We start from the raw sequence: 20762 nt of genomic DNA, 5'->3' as shown, positions 1-20762 counted from the left end.
TATAATTAGGAAGAAGACTGAAAGAGAAGAATGAATGGGTTATGAGAGAGCCTTTACTTATATGTGTATGTCATTTGTAATTATAAACATGGAAAGCTGATTAATTCCATTTTTCCTACTCTAAGTGCTAGGAAGACAGAACTCACATCTGTTTTTCTCATCTTTGTGTGGCTAGCACCTATACAGTGTTTCACATATAGTAGGTACTTAGTAAACTCCTGCTGGGATACATAATTGCTAACACAATTAGGTGAAAACACAACTGATCTCTACTTTCACTTGTCAAATTAGATAAAAGTAGGCTTACAGAATGCCACTATCAGTCTAATACCACCACAAAAAGGAAAGATGTCTAGTGGGACAAATAAAATTTTCTCAGCACATCTGCTGAGTCTTCAGTTCATCATTTGACCAGAAATTTCTCTATTTCACTAGCTCAAAGACTCAAATTGTGACAGTGATCTTCACCTCGGCAAAACTGAACTGGCTTTGAGGGTCATTTCAAAGATTAAACAGGTCTAAATGTCTCTGTTATCAGATTTCCTGGACATCAATAGATCAGGAAGGTATGATACAAGCAAAATGTCTAATAAAAATCTTTGAACTTGTGGAAAAATTAAAAGAACCAAGAGAAAGAAGCTTCTTTGAAAGCATTCCACCCAAATACCCACTGGAGGAGGAACTGGCTCCCTGTTCTCTATGTCCACAGCTGACAACTCAGACTGGGGGAAGGTAAATATTACATGAATAATTTATGTACAAGGATGAGCATGTCTGTAAGTGAATTCTCACAATGTATAAATATACATAAAACAGAAATCTGCTGTCTTCTAGCACTTTCGTCACTCAGAAATAATATTTGTCTAGCCTTAAAACAACCAAATGAAAAAACTCCCTCTCCGTAACACATCAAATCTAATTGAACATCAAAGTTTATCAAGATGGCCCTTCAAGATCAGTTCAAAAACAGTTTTCTCTGTGTAAAATTATTGGTTCTTTGTGCTCCCAACACATTCTTCACATTTTGGTGTATTATAAGAGTGTAATATAATTATTTTAGCATCTCCCTCCTCCTCTCCTCTTCTCAGATTAGGAGCTACTTAAAGATGTTCAGGATCTCCTATGTAATAACATGGTGTCTGGTAATTTAATTGGTAACCCCCAAATCATAGTCAAAAGAAGGAAAAAATGGGATTTAGGAACATAGATAAAAGATTTTATAAGGTCTGTATGGTCAAAGCTATTGTTTTTCCAGTAGTCATGTATGCATATGAGAGTGAGACCATAAAGAAGGCTGAGCCCCGAAGAATTGATATTTTCAAATTGTCATGCTGGAGAAGATTCTTAAGAGGCCCTTGGACTACAAGGAGATCAAACCAGTCAATCCTAAAGGAAATCAACCCTGAATATTCATTGGAAGGACTAATACTGAAGCTGAAGCTCCAATACTTTGGCCACCTGATATGAAGAGCTGACTCACTGGAAAAAACCCTGGATGCTGGGAAAGATTGAAGACCAAAGAAGGTGGCAGCAGAGGATGAGATGGTTAGATAGCATCAACGACTCAAAGACATGAATCTGAGCGAACTCTGGGAGATAGTGAGGGACAGTGGGGCCTATAGTGCGGAACAATGCTGCTGTCCTTGGAGTCGCAAAGAGTTGGACATGACTTAGTGAATGAACAACAACAAACAGATTTTGATAGCAAGGATGAATTCTTTCATTCCTCCTACTTCACCTCTCCATGACTTTTTTCTCTACCACTTTTTGTCATATTCATGATCGTTAATGTGTGTTAAGAGCATTCCTCATATTTCAATAATGTGTAGCTGAATAATGTGGGCACTGAATGGATGTACTTCGTATCAAGGCTTCTTTACTTTCTTGTTCCTCTTTTACTCAGCCCCTTAGCAAAAGCAAAGACCAAAATGTCCAAAACAAAGTGCTAAGATATGCAGAGATAATGCATGCATGTGCTCAGTCACTCAGTCTTGTCCGACCCTTTGTGACCCTATGGACTCTAGCCCGGCAGGCTCCTCTGTCCACGGAATTCTCCAGGCAAGAATACCAGAGCGAGTTGCCATTTCCTTCTCCAAATACATGCATAGTGGTACTGATTAAAACATTGACAAGAATTAAGGAATACTGCTTTCAAAAACACTTAGATCTCCCTCAACATCTATGTGTATCAACTCTTTTCCTGATAAGAGACAATTTCATTTGCCCCCTCCCATTGCAATGCCATTAGCGTCTGTCCATAAAAGTAAATGGGTGGTTGCTGTTGTTTAGTTGCTAAGTCATGTTCAGTTCTTTTGCTTCTCCATGGATCACAGCCCATCAGGTTCCCCTGTCTACGGGATTTCCCAGGCATGAATATGGAATGGGTTGCCATTTCCTTCTCCATGGATCTTCTTGACTCGGGGATTGAACCCAAGGCCCCTCATTGGCGGTGAAGTCTTCACCACTGAGTCATGAGGAAAGCCTAGGAGGATGGTATCTGAATACAAAAGAGGACTGAGCTCTGGGATGGCAGATAATGCAGCTTGGCCTCTCTTGCAGGAGAATGGGGAGGGGTGTCAGAAATGTGAGGGAGACAACATGATTCTGAGTAATTTGGAGTAATATTTGAATCTTAATGAAGGAAATAAACACCTAAACTTGCTGTATAAAACATTTCAGTAGATGAGAGATTTTTTGACATTGTTATGCAAGTAGACAGTAAATTAACCTGCTTTGATTAATGAAAGCAATTACTAAATGCTGTTAGCCTAAATGGATTCATTTTACTATATAACATCTCTGGGTCATTTGTCAAGTGGCCCAGATATAGCTAGAGGCTATCTGACAAAATATTTCTTGTATCTAAGAAAGTATATTGTGCTGATTTAAACCATAATATTTGGCATTCACCCCAAAGACTAGGGGAGAAGGCAATGGCAACCCACTCCAGTACTCTTGCCTGGAGAATCCCATGGATGGCGGAGCCTGGTGGGCTACAGTCCATGGGGTTGCGAAGAGTCGGACACAACTGAGTGACTTCACTTTTACTTTTCACTTTTATGCATTGGAGAAGGAACTGGCAACCCACTCCAGTGTTCTTGCCTGGAGAATCCCAGGGATGGAGGAGCCTGGTGGGCTGCAGCCTATGCACAGAGTTGGACACGACTGACGTGACAGCAGCAGCAGCAGCAGCAGCCAAGGACTAGGATTCAGAATATATATAAAGAACTCCTATATACCTTATTTAAAAAAAGACAGATAACCTAATATTTCAAATGGCTAAAGAGTTAAACAGGCATTAATATTTCAAATGGCTAAAGAGTTAAATAGGCATTTCATAAAACAGGAAATTCAAAATTACGCATTACCTGGGGTGGAAGAATTGCAATGGAGGAGGGGCACAAAGGGAGATTCTGAGATGCTCACATACTCTATTCCCTGTATTCTATTCAGTCACCTGGGTGGTGACTATATGAATAGTGGCTTTATGTTATTTATTAGGCTGTACACTTGTGTTTGTGTACTTTTCCTGTACATATAGCATATTTCACAGTTTAAGATGTTTTTTAAAAAGGCTGTGCAGACATATACGACTAGTTCTGGAAACTAGATGGGAGGAGACAAATGATAAAAAATATAGTCAAGAGATAATAACAGCCACAAAAAAACAGAAAGCAGGGTAAGGGGAATGGGTGGAACTGAGAGAACCATTTATAATCGGAGAATCAGTGTCTGCAGTGGTTTCATGGAGTGCTGCTGTGGACATAGCAAAGGCAATCCAAACAGAATTCACTATAAAACTTCAAATTGTTCAGGATTTCATAAGGTCCACAAAAGATGCAGGATTTCATAAAACCCATAAAATATGGCTCCAGCAACACTCCAAGTCCCTGATAGATAAGAATTTTGCAGACTTAAACTGTTTATAATTGAAGAAAAGAAAATAAGAAAGCCTGTTTATATTTTGCATGCTTCATAAGAAAATAATTTTAATGATTTAAGTATTTTTTTAACCCTTGGAAAGTTAATGAAGTCCTCAAATTTAGTTTGAGATCTATTTAAAGAAATGCTTGTAGAGTCATATGTGAAGTAAAGTCTGTTGCAATGTGCTTTTTTTGTAGAGGAAAAAATGCCATAGGTAACTATAAACCATTTTCAATTTGAAAATTGGTTTACTTTTATTTTTCCAACATATTTCCACATATATATGCATAGTTTCACATGTATATATATGTATATATATTTTTACTAATTTTTTTCTTGACTATCCACTATGAAATGTTTGTCTTAATTTTTAAGTAAATTATTTCGCTTTGACTTTTTGCGCTTATCAGTTGTTCTCAGATAACAGAGATTCCCAAAATGGATTCAACTTTAAGCCCTCACATCCATACCTTTTTGCTTATTATATTAGACTGAGCTATGTGGGATTACAATATTCTATAATTTTGGATCTATAAAAATGGAAATTTCATACAATTCATCCCTCCTGCACAGGTCTTGCCCCGTGATGTCTGAAGAGTTGACATTATGCAGAGAAAAGTGAAGAGACTTTTATGTTTTTTATTATGACTTTTCCTTCCTATTAGGGAGATAGGAATGATAGGAGAAAGGAATACATTATCTCCTCTTTTGTTCAGCAAAATGGAAAACATTGATAAAAATTTATACCTTTTAAAAAATGAGACCATGATTTAGGTCTTCATTTAATAAACATTAGTTGACCACCTTCTGTGCACTAGGCCCTGAGAAGATACACAAGTAAGGCAAGGCTGCTGACTCAGGAAGTTCACAAAGAACGGGGAGTAAAAAAGGTAAGGAAACCAACATGGAGAGGATGGTGTGGTATGTGCTACACAAAAGTTTGTCCAAAGGAGGGGACTCCACATCGAATTTCTTACTGAGCATTAGAAACACAGGATACTGTTCTGAGACACCTTTTCAGACATGTTTAACCTAACAAAAACACAAGCTGGCCAAAAGGAGATAAGATAAAAGGGCAAAAAATAAATCAAAAATATAAATTCTGAATAAGTCACAAAGAAGATAGCAAGGTCTTGAATAATTCTATTGTCTTAAATTTCAAGTGGGTATCAGAAGACATGAGAATAAGATCTAAACACTGTCCTGTTTGAACTGTAAATCTTCACTTTAAAACGGCAGATGGAGCGCCTTCTGTTCACAGAAGGAGAGCCAACAGCTCAGAAAAAGTAACTTATGTGTCAGGGCAAAGAAACAAAACAGAGAACCCTAGTTCTGAACTTTCATACCCTCAAAAGGTAACAGATTTTTACAGAATTATAAGGTAACTAGTGTTACCCAACATATTTTCCTTTCTGACTCAAGGAAACAAGTAGTTCTAAGGAAGATTTCGACAATGAAAAATTAAGTTTCCAGTCATTGAATTTAAGTCACCATGCTGTTAATGCAATTATTAACGTCTTTTTTTTTTTCAGTTCTGCTTTCTCAAATGACAAAACTGCTAGTCTTAAATATATAACCCCATGAGAATGAGGATACACATGTAAAACTTCATTTTTCCAAACAAATTAAAATCCAACATTTTGCTTCTTATTTGAGGATCTAGTTCTTATAAACATTTAATCAAATAATCTGTCTTCTTAGAAAATAAAAGTCCTCTCAAACCATATGGCATTTCTTTCAGTGGAAGTATTGACATGCAGTTTGATAAGACAAAGGACACACCCCCAAAACAATCTAACAGAAGACAAATTTAAAATGGTAAGCAACATGAAAAAAATTGTTCAACTTTATTAATACTGTAAAAATTCAAAATAGCATGACATTCTATGTTTCACCTATCCGATAAGTAAGGATTTTTGGCAAAGAAGGCAGCAGATTTCTATTTTTTATGTGACAGGTCAGTAACACTTGTAACCACAAATAAATTCCAGCATTTCTAATCATATTTTGTTCTAATCATATGTTTGTTCCTACTGATACATCCTCAGAGCAAAGCAGGCTTCCAAAGGTCAGGCCTGGGAAGACTTCCGGCAAGAAATGAAAGTGCCATAAAATGCTTCCTGAAAAACTGAAGTCAATTTTTGACTTGATTTACCAGACATTTTAAGATAAGATTATGCATCTTACCAGTGGACTAATACTGTTTCTACCTTCAACTTAAATATTCAAACTTTATATTATTATTCTTGGAGCTGCCTTGTACTCAGCCATGTAGTCAGAATTGTGTGCTTATGAATGCAGTTATAGGTTCTCATAAAGAAGTAAAAGCATTATGTCATAACATGTTTGCTGAAGAATTCTCCCCCTGTGTCTCCCCATCTGAGCACTTGGGTCTATTCTTTCTCACTGAATGAATTCAGTCAAAAAAGACTAACAACAAGGATGCATAGCAAAAGTAGAGGCAGTGATAGAAGAATAATGGCCTGGAGATTGCATTGGGGGTTGAGGGGAGAATATGCCACTGGCTCTGGAGTCTTAGATTTGTAGGATATTGGAGAAAACGACCACTATCTTCTACAGGGCGCAGCAGGAACAGACAAGTAAACCCAGTTGCAGTGATAGAAAGAATATTCTGAGAGGAGATTAAGACACAAGAAAGTTTTCTTACCATGGAGAAGGGCAGCAAACAGATAACTAGAAAGTTTGGCAGGAGATGGGTGAGAGGGTAAGAGAATGGATGAGAAGAGGGAGGCTTGCTTAGGGGAGAGAACACAAGGCTTTATGAAGGTAAGAATAAGGGAAAAGATGAACAAAGGGTATTCAAATCCAAGTATAACCATCTTATTTATAGCCTTTCTTTTATTAGCCCACAGTGAGAGGTTAATAAGGATATTATGTTCTTTACTTTTAGGCGTTTTTAAAAAATATTACATTTTTATAAAAATTTCTCTGCCATAAAAAAATCACTTTTGCCAAAGCAGGAAGGAAGCCAGTGAACCAAGTTACTTGCTAGGAGCATAACTATAAACATTTAGGATTGTTTTGAACATGAGAAACAGAAAAGCTTTTATTTATTTTCAGAATCTCAAGAAAGAATTCATCCTCCATTTATTTTCAGGGAGATGTAGTGCTTCTTGGAAGAAGCCCTGAGGATCCTGCTGTTAAATCAAGACCTGTGTGGGGAAAAAAAATTATCCACTCCACAATAACACGGCATGTAACACAAAGGCAGTGGTACTTATCCAGCAGGGAGAGAACCCCTTCAATACCAGGACCCCACTGGCTGACTTAATTACAACGCAGCAAGGCAATCCACTACAAAGACAGTGCAACTCAAAGGAGACCACTGAGATCCACCCGAGGTGCAGGGGCAGATGGTTCCTCTGCTTCTTGTTTAGTATGAGACCTTCTAGAAAAATCTGAAAATGGATACATGCCAACAAGCTTTCAACTACCAGTAATTTTTTTAAGCCTACCATATGCTACTATAAAAATAATCCATAACTTGAGAATCAAACAGCAAGGATTTACTGAGCTGGGACTGTGTAGAAGGGATAAGAAAAGGCCAAAATCAGCTTACCATTGAGTTTAAGGACATGGATTAAACTCTGATTTAATTTAAGGGCTTTTGGTTTTTTTCATCATGCTGCACACACACACACAATTACAGCAGAAGCCATAAAACAACTGCCTTAAAATTTTTTAGATAATAACAAACACAAATTTACAGAAACAGAGTGGTTCCACACTGGAAAACATGGTTTTAAACAAGTGATGGTGCACTGAAACTTAATTCAGCAGTCAAGGTACCTGAATGTTATTAAAGCAGTCACCATAGCAACCACAGCGACTAGGGCACAAGACAGATAATTAGCCCCTCCAATTATGAAGTTATAATACAGTCACTAAATAATAGCCCTGAGTAAATTCTATCTTGTAAAAAGTTTTAAGGAAAATGAAAATTTAACTACAAACTTACTAAAGGACCAAGCTACTACTGTCATACTTTTTAAATAAACTAATTACAAATACAGCCTTTCTGCAAGCAGCAAATTCTATCTTCCTGGTCAGTTTAAAGGATATGAATTAATCAAAATAATAAAATTCGTGGTTTTATTTTTTTGTAGTGGCTTACAGGATCTTAGTTCCCCAGCCATGACATTGAAAGTGCCAAGTCCTAACCACTGGACCACCAGGGAATTCTCAAAAATCATAAAATTCTACATTCCTATGTGTGATTGTACAATAATGCCACCCAAGAAAGTGAGTTAACTTGTAATTTATATAGTATACACAATTCATATTTAATACTTGTAACAAATCTAAGAACTAAGAAAGCACAGTTCAGTACAATCAAATAAACTAAATGAATGTGTAACACCTGGAGAAATGTCTGTCACACAACCAACACTTTGTTAGTCCAACTATTACTCCTACCATTACAATAATATTATTGCTGATATTACCATTATTGTTAATGCAAGTTTTGAAGTCACACTGCCTGACTCAAATTTTGGTTCCATCATTAACTGGACAAGTTACCTAATCAACCTGGCTCAATATTCTCATCTATATAATGGAAATAATAAAAAACATCTATTTCATAGACTATTGAGGGTGTTGATATCACACAGATAACATATTTAGCAGACTATCTGGTATGATAGGCAGTGAACACAGTTTATTTAGCAGTTTTAACAGTTTAAATATTTGGTCTTGGTCTCCTAGCAAGTACACAGGGAACTGGAATTAAAACTCAGGTTTCCTGACAAAGTTTAGAGTAGTTTCTATAGCCACACTGCTGGGAAACACATAAAACAGTCCATTTAATCAAACAGCTACACTCAAATATTAATATAATACAGAAACAATAAGTAACATTGGTTGCATATGCTGACACTAAGTGTAGAAAGGCTTTATATGATGTAAGATAATCAAGCCAGAGCCCCAGCTGAAACATACACCACCACACATGCTACCCTGTTCTTTTTTCTACTATGATTTGTTTCCTTTTTGAAACACAGAGAAAAATTATATATCTGAGTAATGAATCACCACAGTAAAAATCTGAGAGTATTTCAGGCCACAAAAGCAAAATAACTTGTTAATAAAACAACCACTTTAAAATACTAAGTATTCAGTGAAAACCAGAGTTGTGATAAAGCAAAACAGTGCTATACACCCACTGTTAGTAACTGTTTCAGAAGCCTTAAGCAAACCTGGTAATAAAGCTCCTGATATGCTTAATAAAGAACCACCTTCATAATTTTTTTAAGAATGTTCAACGTGGGCACACTGTGGTCCAGAGTACGGGTTGACATCCTTCTGGAGACTGGAGTTCAGGGCAGGCCTAGGAGACTGAGGATCCAGGAAGGAGGGGAGGAGCATCTGAGAAACAGGGAAGGAAGGAGATGCCCAGTCATATACTTTCTCGGTTCTCTCTTCCCTCACTCTCAAAATTCACTCCATTCATTCATCAAAATGTCAAGTTTAGTGCTTGGTGATATAAAGTTGAATAAGGCAGAAAGAGAAAACAGACATGAAAATCAAGAATCACTGAACAGGGGAACACTAGAGATGCCTTCAGTTATACAGAAGAGCATAGAGAAGACATCAGCTAACCAGAACATGGACTTTGGGCAAAATCACGTGCCAGGCACTCCTGCACTTACCATCTCATTCAAAAGTAAACATAGACCCAGCTACTGTCCTTATTTAGTAGATGAAGAAATGGAGGCTTTGAGATGTGAGGAAGACTCAGAGTAAAATTTGAATCCTTTTAACCCAAGTCCAGGGCACTTGGTAACGCACAATGATCTGACTCCAACTCCTCTGCTTTCTCATTCTTGACTTTGCTTTCTTCTTTCTTTCTCTGTTTTTCCATAGAAGGTCAAGAGTTTCAGCATCTAGATCAGAAGTCAAAACTCAAATGTCAGGGACTTCCCTGGTGATTCAGTGGTTAGGACTCCAACTTTCACTGCAGGGAGCACAGTTTCTATCCCTGGCCTGGGAACTAAGATCCTGAGAGCTGCCTGGCCAAAACACAAACAAACATGCAAAAAAAACAAAAAACAAAAAAACCCACAAGCTTCAAATGCCAACAAGGAAGTGACAGATAACACAAATGAGAGAGGCAGTCAGTAAGGTGTTACGGATGAGATGGAATGGTGGGGACTGTGATGAACTGGAGACTTGTGCCCTTTCTGAAGAAAAGAGACTTGGCTCCAGCCCACTGCATTCATAAAGAAATGAGGGCCACGGGCTTTGTGAAACCTTCCAGTTTTTTGAGAGCGCTTGAAATCCAGATTTTTCACATGACTTTCCTTTTTGTAAATAAAGAGGCTCCCTACATCAAATGTTCCTAAGTCAATGGGCTGCCTTTCGCCTATGAGAGTCGAGTGTGTGATCTCTGCTCTGGTGAGGTGTGGCCAATCTCATGGGCACTGTTCTCCACTGTTCTCTGTCACTCTGGTATCTCACCTACAGAGTTTAACAACCAAGCAGCCATTGCAGACAGAACTGGTACAGCTGTGGTCATCAGGATTTTAATTCTGCAGTATCAGTGAGACAGGCACGTTTAATGATAGAGTTACAATGCTGAAAACAATTCAGACGCCCTCTGTTCCAAAGTCCATCAGTGCCTGACTCACTTCCTTGACATGCCTACCAAACAGCTTTTTGGCTTCTGCTTAAACATCTCCATTAGCCAACAAGGAAGTCTCTCTCTTCTGAAAATCTGCTACTTTTCTCCTCTGCTCTTAGTCTTCCATAAAGGAAGGTCCTTCTTCACATTACGTTGAGCTCTGTACTCTTGTTTCTGCTGTCCATTGTTTCTGCCTGGATCATCATACCTAGAACAAAATACTCCTGGAGTGGATAGACAGACATTTACCATCACATTCTGGACAGCGTTTCTGTTCCTGCAGACTAGGGTCACATCAGCATGTTCACAGTCTGGTACGCTTGCCTCCCTGGCCCTCAGGGACTATGATATGATCTAGCACTGCAAGCAAGCCAACAAAGACCCACAGCAGAGGGGAAGGAAAGCTGTTACCTTGTACCCGTCGCATTTTTAACTTTAATTCCAGTTTAAGGATATATCTATGCCCCACTCTCCTTGTTTCTAATCTAGAGTACACACATTGCTTCCTATAAATAACTAACTCTTTAGTTTAAAAAAAACTGATATCCATTTTAGTAACTGGATGGGGTTGCTGTCACAGAAAATCAGGAGAGTATATATGGCTAGCTTGTTTTATTTTATAGGAAGAAAAATGACAACATTTTAGCTTTGTAATAAAACAAAGAAATATGGCTACATAATGTGTATCGTGAAATGTAGCCAACTTAAGTCCAGTAAATTACATCATTGAGCATAATAACTACAGGATGCTTGTTTTTCTGTCAAAGTCATGAATCCTTTCCAAATGTTAAATGCATTTGGCAGACACATTTTAAAATTCTTTTTTAAACAAAAGCGTCAAAATTTCGGGATCCATAAGAATTTCCAAATTCAAATAAATATGGAATATTTCATTTCCTAAATTTAATTGTGAAATACCATTCCTTTACTTTTGTATCTCATCATATATATATTCCTTTATAATCTTCTTAGCTTGTTATAAAGAAACTTAGGAGCCATCCTGATTTCTCCCTTTCTTTTGCTCTCACAATCAATTAATCAGCAAATTCTTCAACATGCATTCTTAATTATTCTTTTCCCACCCCTAAGTAGATCTTCCCCCAGCCCAAGCCACCGTCCCCTGACACTGGAAATACTGTAACAGCTTCCTTACTTGGACCACTGGTTCGACAGTCTGCAAGGAAGAGACAGAGTAATCTTTCCTGAAATATTTATCAGATCACATCACTTCAGTGGCTGCCCATTATGCTTAAAATAAAGCCCAGACTTCTTGCCAGGGCTCAAGGATTTGTTTGCTGTCCACTGCTCCATCCTCCTAACATCCATACTATCCCCTCACTCCATACTACAGGGGTTCTCTATTGAGGATGGTATAGCCTCACCCTGGGGGGAAGGGAGGTGCTTGGAAAGTGTGAGGGTGGTTTTTTGTTTATTCTTTGTGTTTATTATTTTTTAAATTTTATTTGAGATATAATTGATATATAACATATCAGTTTTTAGGTATACAATGTGATCTGTTATATGGTACATTGCAAAAAGATTACCACAATAAGTCTAGTTAACTCCATCATCTCACATAGGTCTATTTTTTTTCTAGTGATGAGAACTAAGATCTACTCTCTTAGCAACTTTCCAATATATAAAACAGTAATGTTAACTATAGCCACCATGCTGTGCAGCAAGAATATTTCTGTAATCACAATGGCCTGAGAATGGGGACACCCTGGCATATTGTGGGTGAGGCCAGGGGCACTAACACCCTCCAGGAGCCCTAAAGTCCCACAGTGCATAGCACAGTTCTACCCTACAAAGGACTGCTGTACCCAAAATGCCAGTAACACCAAGCTCATTCACATCTCAAGGTCTTCACATTTGCTGTTACCTTCAGCCCAGGACATTGAAATCTTTTCCAGGCTTGCTGTTTCTCATCACCTGAGAGGTAATCTCCTTTGAAAGGCCATATCTGGCCCTCACTTCTGAAATAGCCTCCCCTACCAGTATACCTGGCATAATAATAGTCTTATTATTTCTTTACCCTGCTTTCTTCACTGTTTGGCACACATCATTATGCAAAATTATTTACTTTCTTACTCTTTTATGCTTTTCTCCCCCACTGGTATGTCAAGTCCCTCAGACAGGAACTTTGTACTCCACAGCACCTAACTGCAATGCCTAGGACATGGCAGGTGTTCAATTATCATCTGTGAAAAAAATAAGTGTCCATAATAATTTTTCCTATTTAGGATTAGGAATGAAAAGAACTTCATTTTGACCTAGAGGGTCATCTAACCTTCATTTCTAGTTATTTTTTCCTATGTTAAGTTTTCCTTTTTGTAATGGATTCTCAGTCAAAAGTTGCTTTTACATGCTACAACCTTTATTATTACATAAATACAGAGAGGTAACAGTAAGCTTAAAATGTCTCAAATCAGCACTTAGCTCGTTCACAGAGTGTGAAAGAGAGTTTTCTTATAAATATTTTTGTAAATCTCAGAGTAAATGTGTTACTTCTTCAGTCAGTAGGGTCAGGAGTCCAGTGGTAGGACTGCTTCTGAGGACAATAAGCAAGGTGGTGGCGGTCCCTTTACTTTGAGAAGAGGAACCCCTGAACCCACAGAAAGAGAATAAGTATCATTTTTTGGCAAAAATGCTCACACACATATTTTCAAGACCAAGAAGAGTTGAAAAGTAATGCAAAATAAATGTTTTAAAAATCACACTTCAAGAGCACTAAGCCAAAAGTTTAAACCAGGTCTATGAAACGGGCTAAGAGAGAAGTGATAAGTATGGAATTACATCTAGATTTTAAGATATGATTTTACTTAAACATATAGCAATCTGTTATGATACATAAGAAGAAAGAGTATAATTTGATTTATGTTCCACACATATATGATACATGTTTAGAGTTATGAGGGTCTAGTTAGGTACTAATGCTAACCAGTGCTTCACTTTGATGCATGGTATTTGAGAACTGGTATACACTTACCTATGGTTTGTGAGAGACTGTTGGGCCCAAATACTACATGCATTTTATACCTTAATACAGACTGCTAAATCACATTCTCAAAGCTCATAGCAATTCATACTCCCACAAACAATGTATAAGAATGCTCACATTTCTACACACTCTGCAATCTGTATGTTATCAATATTTAAAATTTTAATAAGTTGATTAGTAAAAAGTGAAAACTCCCTATTATTTGATTTGCATTAACTGACTACCGACATAGAGCATCTTTTACACATTTATTATCTGCAAACCCTCTTCTGTTGGTCTAATTACAGTCTTTGCCCTTTTTCTATTATTGAAAATAGTTTTCAATCAACTCAAGGGTACCTGGATATTAGGGGTAATAATCCTTTGTAAGTCAATCATATTGCATTTTTTTTCTAGTCTGTTGTCTGTATTGCACTTCTGCTTATGATGCCTATCCACTTTCAAAAAAATTTCTGTGTAACTGAGTATGTCAGTCTTGCCTTTTGAGTCTAAGTTCTATATCTTGCTTAGAAGATTTCTTCCACAGTGACATATAAAATTCCAGGAATGTTCTCCTAATTAGAGTTCATTCCTTCATATTCCATTAAATCCTTTATATTCTGGTGTGAAGTTAATGTAAAGTGAGGGGATAAAAGAAGATGAGAAAGAAAAGTATACAAGGAGAAAAAAGGGAATGGAAAAGTCTTATTTTTTAACATTAGATAGGGAGTTTTAAATGTGATGCTGGATCACTGAGTTTTTACTCTCCATATTATTAATATTAGATTATCAAAGGGGAAAACCTCAAATAGTTTTGACTTGAAAACATAATTAAGCTATAAACATAAGGGGGAAAGTGTTGATTTATAACTATCTGACACAAGTAACACTATGAAGGTTTTTTTAAAATAAAAAGAGAAACCATTATATTTTTCATACTGTGAAAAATGAAATAAGATGATAAAAATAAATTTCAGCTCAGGTAATAGTTCATCTGAGTCTTTTTCATAAAAGCTTTAAATTTTACAGGAGTATAATATTATTTATTATTAAAGAGATCAATTAATTGAGAATTAGTGTAGAAATTTATTTTTCCAATGACTGAGATAAGAAAAGAACTAAGGGCAGAATTTTTATACAGCTACAGGTAATAAATACCTTTTGCTACTCAAGGCAAAAGTGTTGATGCACTGCTTTCTTCTAAAGGTTCTTGATTTAATTCCACTTAGCCTCTGAGCATTCTTACTAGGAAGTCAATTCATTCATGCATTTTATATTTTTATATATTATATAAAACTATATATTATAGTATATATGCATATATTATAGTTTTATATTTTATCTAGCATTTTTAATTGTTCCCAGCAGAAGGGTTAGTCAGAGGTCCTAGGCTACTGTACTGTCAGAATCAAAAGTCAAAAACCACTGTTTTCAAACATAAAGTTAATGATATTACTGTCTTGCTTTGACACTATCAATGCTTTTCCCATGGTAAATAGACGAAGCTCCTTAGCACTCCCACAAGTGACCCGACTCCATTCTAAAGGCATAAAGGAGACTCCCAGAACAGCAGCAAAATGGAGGTGGAAGCTGAATCAATGGCAGCTGAGAGAAAAGACAAGAGAGGAGGAAAACAGCCATGAGTCCTAAGCAGCAAAGCCAAGGAGCAAGGAAATATTTAGTATGAACAGAACTCAACATCTGGGGTTTGACCAACAGGTTAGAATGTAGGTCAAGACCACAGGGCATGAGGCTCTCAGCGCCAAGAGAATCAGGAACTAGAGGGAGAGGGAGTGATGAGGGCCGTAAGCAACAGGAGCAGCCCAGCCTCAAGGAAGGCCAGCAGCGCTGAGGACCCAGAAAGAAGCGGCGATTAGGCCATCTGTTCACAACGGAGGTAAGACTGAGAAGCTGCCAGTCTCCAACTGACAAGGGGCCAGGAAGCTAAAACAAACGGGGCACAAGAGCAGCAGAGACTTGAAGACACCTTGTTAGTTGGAGGTACTTCTCACCCTATCACTAAGTCTGGCTCTCGGGGCAAAGCCTTCCCTGTGAGGTCACACAGTTAGCCACGCCAAGCCTTGTTACAAGGCCCTCTGTGGTCGGGCCCCAAACCACCTCCCCAGGCTCACCTCCCAGCCCTCATCCCATTTCAAATACCACCTGCAACAACACAGATGCGGATGAGCAACAGTCTCTCCCATCCTCCCTTCTCTGCAGGCGATTTATTTTTCCTGAATGACCCTGACCCTCACCTGCCTGGAAAATCCCTCCTCACATGTTCTTTACGCCTCCTCACATGTCCTCCTGATCAGAAAGCTTCCTGATTCCTTTGAGTTTACTGCCCTCCACTCTGGTGGCCTATCAAACACAGCCAAGAAATTATTATTTTTACTATTTTATTATTATGATAAATTATCATCACCACAGCCATCATTTACCAGGTGCTTACTATGTGTCAGGGATTGTATTAAATGCTTTACATGGACTTCTCTTTAACATCCATAGTTACTATCTTCCTCCACTTTACAGGAGGAAAGTGAGATTCATAGAGTTTTAAGTATTTGTCTAAGATCACAGATTTTAATGCAGTTTGTTCTGACTCAAAAACCTGTGATTTTTCCAATAAAATACTTTAATCATATTTGCTCATGTCTTTCCTCCTAACAACAAATAACTAACTTAAAGGCCACGTCTTCCTCATTTTTTATTAATATGCTCAGCAGAAACTTGGCATATAACTGATGTTCTCTAAATATTAAATACATCAATGAATGAATGACCAAGCATTCATTTCAGTCCCTCAGGGACTAGGACATCATGGCACAGAACCAGTAACAATGTAAAACTGTCCTTACATCACGCTAGACTAGCGGCTACCAAGTAGCTCAGACGGTCCAGAATAAGGGACAGAGGGTAGAAGAAAGTTAGGTAAAGATTCTGGTTCAAGGAACAAGGCAAGACAACACAGTATCTTTTTTTGGAAGCTGGTTTAATTCGTCAAACAAATGGTTATTTTTAAAACAAGGAGTCTATTTCAACTTCTTTTCAAAATAACTACCTTAATTACTTCATCTCTTTTTTCACCCTAAATGAACGCAATACCATACATATCTCTTAAACACTTGCTCTAGGTAAGGCAGAGAGGAGAAGACAACAAATGTCATAAATTACCAGATTAATTTAAATTCCTTTCCCTGAAGGAGGTTACAGTCTCCTTGAATGTACACACAGGTGGGGGGAGGGAAGAGTAGGCCATTGTGACTCTTGAGCTCAAATCCTCCAGAAATTTCCCATACAACTCAGAACAAATGCCAAAGTCCTGGTAATAATTTAAAAGCTGCTGCATCATTGATACCCATTCCCTCTCTGACCTCATCTGCTCATACCACTCCCCAGCTCCCTCCAGCTATACACTCTCTTTGGCCTTCCCTCTCCAGGCTCCTTCTGACCTGTCCCCACTTCTCATGCCATTTCCCCCTTCCCTGCTCTATTTTTCTCTATAGCATTTAGGACCATCTAACATGATACTTTCTTGTCTCCCCTTCCATTCTCCTGCAGAATGTAAACCTCATGAGCATGTATATTCCTGTCGGTCTTGTCTCTGCTGCATTCTCAGCGCCTAGATCTGTGCTTAACACATAGGAGGTATTAAATATATTGTTATTGTAGGAAAAAATGAATGAACCTCAGTCAGCTTTATGCAATGGCCCACTTGTTCTTGGTATTTACTTTGGTGTCCATTGTCCATGTTTCTAAATCACATTTAGCATCACAAATTAAAATGCAACTTATTAAATTTTCTCTTGGAATTGACCAATGATGATTCTTTTCATTGTCATTTCCTGAAATGTCTTACTATAACCATTGTCTAAAAATGTAATTGTGGTTTGAGATCCTGGTCTCAATTTTAGCAAATAATAGCTCATATTATCCCAAATGCTTCAGTGTGACTTGCAAAGATATATTATCTATTTGGCTAAAATGAAAAAAGCACATAAAACTTGACTGGAAACAACTGCAGTGATTAAGATAGAGAAGCTAAGAATTCTTAAAAAAAATGATTCTAGTTCTAAATTATTTTAAAATATTAACAAAAGGGTTATTGCTGTTTAGATCATTAGAATGAAATCATTAAATCATAGTTAGTTGTGAATTACCAACACTAAGAACCTTTGTCAACTTAAAATATAAATCAAAGGGCCAAAAATTCACAAGTATTTATAATTTGTTTTCAAGTGTATTATATCCTTCTTTCTAACGGTTGCTTTTTCTCCTAATTGTATGTCCTTGAGGTTTTGAGCTTAAAGGCTCCATGCATATATCAGCATTAGCAGAAAGAATATCAGATTACGATTTAAAGGGGAGGAAAATGGCCATGTATGCCAAAAAGATAGTCTGTAAGATGACATTACTTTCAGCTCATCAAACGAAATCATGTACAAGATTAAACTTATCCTGTCTCCATCTAGTTACCTCACATCAAGATCAACTTCAAAAAATCTTCTAATACTATCTACAGAACAGCAATCAGTGAGGCTTATCAACAAGGCACATTCATGTTATAATATAAACCTCTTTCAATTTCAAAAAATTGATGGCTAAGAGCTCTTTAGCAGTGGCATTTCATTCCACATTAGTCTGCAGTGTGCCAGAGGAAAACAAAGACCCATCATTCTGAGCCTTCTATTTACAGACTCAGGCCAAACTGCAAAAAACATTCTTAAGAAAATTGCTACTGTTATTATGTACTTCCCATGAATGTAAACAGGTCTCTTTATTTCAACTCTAAATAGAAAGATAGAAACACAGCAGTTAAATATTACATTTAGAGTTGTCCTATTTCTCCATAAAATAGTGTTTGAAAACACTAAGCATAACTGAAAGAACAGGTGAGAATAACCCCCGGAAGTTAAAGATCAACCCATCAAAGCAATTCTCTTTATGAATTTGCAAACTTTAAATTAATAAATATTTATGAATTTCCAAAGAAACAGAGGAAAACAACAGAATGGGGAAGACTAGAGATCTCTTCAAGAAAATTGGAGATACCAAGGTAATATTTCATGCAAAGATGGGCACAATCAAAGACAGAAATGGTAAGGACATAACCAAAGCAGAAGAGATTAAGAAGAGGTGGCAAGAATATACAGAGGAGCTATACAAAAAAAGGTCTTAATGACCCATATAACCATAATGGTGTGGTCGTTCACCTAGAGTCAGATATCCTGGACTGTGAAGTCAAGTTGGGCCTTAGGAAGCATTTCAATGAACAGAGCGAGTGGAGGTGATGGAATTCCAGCTGAGCTGTTTCAAATCCGAAAAGATGATGCTGCTAAAGTGCTGCACTCAATATACCAGCAAATGTGAAAAACTCAGCAGCGGCCACAGCACTGGAAAAGGTCCGTTTTCATTCCAATCGCAAAGAAGGGCAATGCCAAAGAATGTTCAAACTACAGTACAACTGTGCTCATTTCACATACTAGCAAGGTAATAGTCAAAATCCTTCAAACTAGGCTTCAACAGTACAAGAACCAAGAACTTCCAGTTGTACAAGGTGGATTTAGAAAAGGCAGAGGAACCAGAGATCAAATTGCCAACATCCACTGGATCATAGAGAAAGCAAGGGAATTCCAAAAACACATCTACTTCTGCTTCACTAACTACTCTAAAGCCTTTGACTGTGTGGATCACAACAAGCTGTGGAAAGTTCTTAAAGAGATGTATGTAGGTCAAGAAGCAACAGTTAGAACCAGATATGGAACAATGGACTGGTTCAAAATTGGGAAAGGAGTATGTCAAGGCTATATATTTCACCCTGCTTATGTGACCCTTACATGCAGAGTACATCATGTGAAATGCTGGGCTGGATGACGCACAAACTAGAATCAAGATTTCTGGGAGATTCAAAAGGGAGGGGATGTATGTATACCTATGGCTGATTCTTGTTGAGGTTTGCAAGAAAACAACAAAATTCTGTAAAGCAATTATCCTTCAATTAAAAACAAAACATTGCTGGAAGAAATATCAACAATCTCAGATATGCAGATGATACTACCCTAATGGCAGAAAGTGAATGGGAACTAAAGAGCCTCCTGATGAAGGTGAAAGAGGAGAGTGAAAAACCTGGCTTAAAACTCAACATTCAAAACATTAAGATCATGGCATCCAGTTCCATCACTTCATGGCAAATAGATGGGGAAACAATGGAAACAGTCACAGACTTTATTTTCTTGGGCTCCAAAATCATTACAGATGGTGATTACAGCCATGAAATTAAAAGATGCTTGCTCCTTGGGAAAAAAGCTATGACAAATCTACACAGTGTGTTAAAAAGCAGAGACATCACTCTGCTGACATGGTCTTTCCAGTAGTCATATATGGATGTGAGAGTTATACCATAAAGAAGGCTGAGCACCAAAGAATTGATGCTTTTGATTTGTGGTGTTGGAGAAGACTCTTTGAGAATCTTTTGAACTGAAAGTGATCAAACCAGTCAATCCTAAATGAAATCAACCCTGAATATTCATTGGAAGGATGAATGCTGAAGCTCCAATACTCTGGCCACTTGATGCAAAGAGCCAATTCATTGGAAAAGACCCCGATGCTGGGCAAGATTGAGGGCCGGAAAAGGGGATGACAGAGGATGAGACGGTTGGATGGCATCACCAACTCAATGGACATGAATTTGAGCAAACTCCAGGGGATAGTGAACAACAGGGAAACCTGGCATGCTGTAGTCTATGGAATCGCAAAGAGTCGGACACAACTCAGTGACTGAACAACAAAATTTGTAATAGAGCAAGAAAACAGACACAACAAAGGAGACAAATAACTTTTAAAAGAAATTTCATACAAAAGGAGACAAATAACTTTTTAAAAAAGCTTTAAAGAACCCTGAAAGATCAGAAGTTATACACTTTTAGCACATATCTTAACTGTCTAATGCAATTAAGTTTCTGATGTTTATTGGTTTCTCATGTCTTCACTTACAGAAAAAAAGGCTTTCCCGTGTCTTCATTTATAGAAATTAGAGAAGTAAAAACACTGTGTGACAAGTTTACACACTAGCTCATAACTTTCCAGTTTTTCTTACTAAACACTCACATTTCGACAGAGTCACTTACTGCTAGAGTTGGAAGTTTCCAGGAGAGAGGCTGTCAGCCCTGGCTGCACCTATGAGGGGAGTGGGCTTAACATGCTGAAGCCCCGCTC

The 20762-nt window shown here is 37.6% G+C and overlaps 1 protein-coding gene across 7 annotated transcripts in view; it reads right to left on the bottom strand.

Moving 5' to 3' along the window:
- Positions 1-20762, bottom strand: part of BICD1 (BICD cargo adaptor 1) — a 237801-nt gene that overhangs the window by 208630 nt on the left and 8409 nt on the right. Inside the window, exon 2 of one of the 7 annotated variants that reach the window (XM_070453908.1) lies at positions 8590-9830. The exons of the other annotated variants lie outside the window; for them this stretch is intronic. Within the exon in view, the coding sequence (XP_070310009.1) occupies positions 9765-9830 (66 nt within the window). The 3' untranslated portion in view covers positions 8590-9764. Of the gene's footprint in view, positions 1-8589; positions 9831-20762 lie in introns of those variants that run through there. 7 annotated transcript variants of the gene reach the window in all.

This window comes from Odocoileus virginianus, chromosome 23 (assembly GCF_023699985.2).
Source record: "Odocoileus virginianus isolate 20LAN1187 ecotype Illinois chromosome 23, Ovbor_1.2, whole genome shotgun sequence".
Taxonomy (NCBI): Eukaryota; Metazoa; Chordata; class Mammalia; order Artiodactyla; family Cervidae; genus Odocoileus; species Odocoileus virginianus.
The sequence above is the reverse complement of the archived record's forward strand: the minus strand, read 5'-3'. Positions and strand labels throughout refer to the sequence as shown.